This window comes from Limulus polyphemus, unplaced genomic scaffold (genome assembly GCF_000517525.1).
Source record: "Limulus polyphemus unplaced genomic scaffold, Limulus_polyphemus-2.1.2 Scaffold25, whole genome shotgun sequence".
In the NCBI taxonomy this organism is placed as follows: domain Eukaryota; kingdom Metazoa; phylum Arthropoda; class Merostomata; order Xiphosura; family Limulidae; genus Limulus; species Limulus polyphemus.
The window spans coordinates 393,578-399,187 of NW_013665635.1; the positions used below are offsets into that span (position 1 = coordinate 393,578).

At 30.5% G+C, this 5,610-nt stretch overlaps 1 protein-coding gene across 1 annotated transcript in view; it reads left to right on the forward strand.

The window, feature by feature from the left end:
• Positions 1-4,059, forward strand: part of LOC111085688 (DDB1- and CUL4-associated factor 6-like) — a 16,159-nt gene extending 12,100 nt beyond the window's left edge. The window contains exons 5-8 of the mRNA XM_022385494.1: positions 105-323; positions 677-803; positions 3,026-3,186; positions 4,004-4,059. Of these exons, the coding sequence (XP_022241202.1) occupies positions 105-323; positions 677-803; positions 3,026-3,186; positions 4,004-4,033 (537 nt within the window). The 3' untranslated portion in view covers positions 4,034-4,059. The remainder of the gene's footprint in view (positions 1-104; positions 324-676; positions 804-3,025; positions 3,187-4,003) is intronic.
• Positions 4,060-5,610: the final 1,551 nt, after the last annotated feature.

Below are 5,610 nucleotides of genomic sequence, written 5' to 3' on the forward strand. Positions count from 1 at the left end.
ATATTTATTTGCATAACACAATTTAATAATAGTAATATATATATACACATAAGGGGGAGTTTTTGAAAGGAGAAAATATTTTTTATTGTACATTAATCTTTCAGGTTGTATCTTGTGCTGGAGATGGAATGATTATTTTCTCTGATATTGAAAATCCAGATACAAGCATGAAGAACTGCTTTTCTTGCCATTTTGGTTCAGCTTACAAATTAGAGACTGTGCCTAATGACCCTCATACTTTCCTTTCCTGTGGAGAAGATGGAACTGTCCGCTGGTTTGATCTCAGAACAAAGACCCAGTGCCTAAAGAAGGAATGCACAGAGGCAGGTTGCTTTGTATGTCTGCTGGAAACCTACATTTTTGTTTTTTTAGTGTTTTCATAATTATATAAATGTCCATTTCAGAAGAGTGCTTGCATGAAATGACTGTCACATTTTATAAAACAGTTCTTATGAGTGTAATTGTAGCTCATGAGAGGTAATAACTTTGCATTTGGCTACAGCCTGTTTGGCGTATGTCGCCTCTGCTTGGTGTGGAAAAATGGGTACTGGCACAGCTAGGATTTTGTGCTGGATTTTGATTTTGGTTTTGAGATATTGTTTCTTATCTTTTGTTTAAAGCCTTGCAGCATTTGTCTCAAGTCAACTGATTGGACAAAATTAATATTACATTTCAGGATATCCTCATCAATTGTAGATGTTCAGTAACATCTCTTGCAGTTAGTCCATTTACCCCATACTATATTTGTGTAGGGTGTTCTGACTCTTCTGTGCGTATCTATGATAGAAGAATGTTAGCCACAGGTAAGAAATGCAGGTTTTTGTTTATTCAGGCAAGTTATTTTCCTTCAGTCCAGAGATGTCCAATCATTCTTGTAATTGTAAGCATAAGAAATAGAAACAAATTACTAATTATTTTTTCTGATCATATGGTTTAAATGTATTTTTTTAGAAAAAATGCTGTCATGTTAAATAATCTTTAAGATACAAATTAGTTTTGCATTTGATGATGACTGCAAAATCAAAATGACCATAGAGAACATTAAAGATTGTCTTCTTTGAACTAGTGTTGTTCTTTGATTATACATTATTGTTAAAAAAAAAAAGTCTCATACTTCTCCAGCTACAAATCTATTCTGGCAACTTTACACTGTTGATTGGCTGGGAATTTGGTGTAAACCAAATATGTTAATGCTAAACATGTTGCACGTGGTACAAAAGTTTCCAAGGTGCCAATGCATTAGAATATGCAGATTATTCTTACAAAATAAAGCATAACTATACCGTATGTAATAAGTTAAATATTAGATTTATAATATGTTCAGGTTAAACTGATTGTCCTGAGAACAATGGGATAGGACTGCTGAATAACAGGAGATTTAACAATTCATGATGTTAGAAAAACACATCGGTTCAAGAAGTTTTGATAGAAATGAATAAAAACCTTATAACCTGAGCACTTTCAAAAGTGTTCAGGTTATAGGAGATTTAACAAGATATCTATTAAAGAGTAGCTCTAAATTTCTCTGAAACTGAGTTTATTAGAATGAAATAAAGACTGGAAACAATGACCAATCTTTAATAACATAAACACAGTGTGTATACTTGCTTAGGATGCTGGACAATTGCTTTTACTAGATAGTAAGCTGTTTTCTCTCCAAACTGTATTGGTAAGATCGTATACCAGACTAAACATAACATTATTCACTTCCAAGTTAATGTTAGACTTGCCAAAAACTATTAACGCTACCCACTTCACTGGTCATTTGTATTCAAACTTAAGGGAGGTTGTAACCTCAAAGCATCACCTGTCGTATCATTGGAGGAAACTTCTCTCGACATTTTTGCACAATGTACAGCATTACAATCATAGTCACAGATGCAGACTATCACCTCAGGAGAAGGACAAAGAACAAAATGAATTTAATCTTCTTGATCACGTGTTATGTGAAAATTGCACAACCAGAATAACTAATTCCAAAAAGTACTATTAAAATAAGGTGGTAGAAAACACAACTTATAACTCTGTGTTGTGTGTCAGTACAGGCTTGCACTCTGCAGACACACCCAGTCTCTTTCACAGTACCAATGTAATAATCAGACATCTGGTTGTCTTTGCTACATCTGCCTATAATTTGAATACATAATCATCATGACTCTGTATGTATGAATAAAACTCACAAAAAGTGTGTCATGTTAAACTGTTAAGCTATACCAATGTTTTAATACATAAAAATCCTATTTAAGAAAGTAACATTTGAAATTCAAACATTTTTTAACAATTGAAGATTTTTGTGGTTTTACTATCTGACATATAAAATTATGAAATACCAATTAAGTTGCATTATTGCATTGAATGAATGTTATTTACATTTAGGCTAAACATATATTTAAAACAAATGCATGAGTATAAGTCAGCAGCAGATAATGCATGGGATTTTGCAATTTTACTATGAACATGTTATTCTTACCAAAGTAGGAAATGGAAGAAGCTCAAGGTTTTTGAATTGAGGCACTGCTTTTAATCTTAGGCATTTTTATTACATAATCATCTATTTAACTAAACTGTGCTTCAAAAAACTTGCTAAAAATGAACGTGTTACTGAAAATTATTGCTTCTTACCATTTTCCTTAACTTTGTGCCATTTCAATATTTATTATATACCTCTCACATTTCATTAAGTTGTTTTAAATAAATTTTTTTAATCATAAGGCCAAGATGATTTAGTTGCCAGACATACTGAGTAGCTATTAATATCAAACTGTATCTTAAAAATTGTATATATTTTTTGTAAGCCCAAGATGATTTAGTTAACTAACTGGACATCTGTGATTATCAGGATTTACTTTAATATGATTTTTATTTTTGAATTTGATATTTTGCTTTTTTCAATAAGCTATTTTTGTTTATGATATCACATTTTCAGTACCAGTGTTGTTGTTGATCTTAGTATCAAACACTAAATCTAGAATTTATTGAAAATATTAATTTAATTACTTTAAATTTTATATATATATATATATAGGAGGTTTCCCAAACAGTTGGCCAAGGTCAGCATTGCACTCATTTACTGTACCAGAAGTAAGTGCTAGGAACTGCAGAATAACTTCTGTGGAATATAGTCCAGATGGTCAGGAGCTGTTGGTCAGTTACTCTTCTGACCAGATCTACTTATTTAACATTCAGGTGAATAGATAAAGTGCAGCATTTAAATTGCAGTTTAACCATAAATGTAAGAAAGTTGTAACTAAGGGGCTAACTATTTTGGGGTCCAGGCAGATGGAATAGACTGTTATTTTAAATTAATATTTGCAACAAAATAATGTAATTACCTGTTTCCTGCTATTATTAATAGGATAAGGTAATGGGTTGTAGCTGTCAGCAGTACTGTTCTAGGGGGCCATTAACTATTCTGCCCTGGGGCCTGGAATTTCTGTTGGTGGGCCTCACTGCTACTATATTTTTCAGCCCAAAATAAGAAGTGTGTGAGTTGTTACAGTTCAGCTTACTGCAGTTGTGACTAGAAAATATTTTATATTTAAGCTAAAGTTATTGCTAACAACAAAAATGGTGGCATGTGTAACTATTGGTTGCACGAATAGGAATAAGAAGAAATTTCTGAACACAGTATTACATATAGTGATGATTTTGTGGTTCACAAGCTAGGAAAAGTGAAATATGTTAATGCATTGAGGGGAACAGATGGTCTCTTTGTTTTCTATTATTAAACATCAAAATGGAGGTGATTAATTTTGAGTGCTCTAGACATCATGTCAATTTGTAAAAAAAGTGAGTTTTTTTTTAGTGTTGCTCTTGCCAGAAATGGGTGTAAATGAAACAAAATATCAATATAGCATAAATACTTTGACATCAGCACTTCTAAAACTTTATGTAGAAAGATCAATATTGTGTATTATTAGTAAGTGCATGTTTGATCAAACATTCAAAATAATCATGTTGTACAACTGATTTGAGTTGTCTTTTAAAGATACTTTAGTGTTAGGTTTTTTTTATGCTAGCAAAAGGTTTATAGAAGGCCTCAAAGAAAGCAAAATTAGGCATGTTTATAATAAGTTTGTCCTTTTTAAAGGGAATTAATTTTGATTTGTCTCATTCTCATAGGTAGCATATAAGAGAAACAGATGAGATTAAAGCAACTATTCACATAAACATATAAATTTCCATATATATATTAAAAATGTCTTCGTAATTTAGTGTACACTTTATAGCTACATTTACTTGTTTTAAATGTGTAATAACTTCTGTTAATCAAAATGAGCATCAAGGCTTAGTAATTTGTAACATATTTTTCACTTATAATTTTGAAAAAATTTGGATGTGAATGTTTCGGTTTGTTTGTACAAGGGAAGTTTACATACAAACACCATCTTTATGTTCTGCTGTTGATATTCAGGCTGTGTATTATAATTTCCATACTTTAACTTTTTGTTGTATGCTTTTTGTGTTTTTTAATTTAGAAATTTTAATATCTTAAAGCAAAATTTATTTAACAGCCATGACATTTATTTCTACATTGAAAATTTGAATTGGATAGTTTTTATAAAGTTTTGATAAGTTCTTTAGAATGAAGAAATATGTATATATGTAAAAATTTTAGAAACTGCCTTCAGAATTATTATTTTCAATTTGCACTCTCTTCCAAGAAACACATTCCATTGACTTTAGAATCAGCTGAAATTCAACTTGTTTTGAGCTAAAAAAGATGGTGGCATTGGCTCTGCCCCTTCTTCACTAGTTCACGCTCCAAGTTTAAATTGTCATCACCTTTCTTTCTTCTTACCTCCATGGATTGTAGTGTGTGTGTGTGTGTGTACACTGGTAGTTGGTATATCCCAAGTACCTTGAGAATTCTACCTTCATAAACCCTTATTTAAGATGTACTTTATATTTCCCTTTTTGTATTTTGTACTGAAGTTTGGTTTTTGTTCTTTGTTTTTAATGATAATTTTTTTGGCCTAGTTTTTTAAAAATACGTTTGTATTATTTTTGTAACATAGGCAGGACAAAGGAAAGAACCGAAAATTCTTACTAATCCATCTAAAATTCTTGAAAGAAAGGTGAGAAAAAGTAATTTATTATTGATTTTTATTAAGATTTCTTATGTAAACTTAATTTCATACCTGAAGATATGTAAGAGACATTACTTGGTTAATACTAGGCAGAGATTTAATTTGTTATCATGTTTAGATGAATAATTCTTTAAATGATAACATAATGTTAGAAATTGTTGAATTCCTACGAGTCATTTTTTTAAAAGCAAAATATATATTTTATAAGTAAAAAAAAAGATAGAACTATTATAAGTAAAAGTAAATTGAATATATCAGATAAAAGGTATGCTTTTTTGGTTGAGTGTCTGAATAGGATTTTTGTTTACTACTAAATGTGTAATAAAATTTTGTTATTTATGCTTGAAAATATATTTTCTTTAAAACCAAATTGAAAATCAGTTTTGCCTCTCATAAACAGATATTATTATTCTTCAAGGCATTATTAGTTGTTGTTTTTTATAGGTTGGCGATAAGTCAGAAATTACTTGATACTTTCGATGACGAGGAACCCACTTTGAGACTAATAATGGCTGGAGAC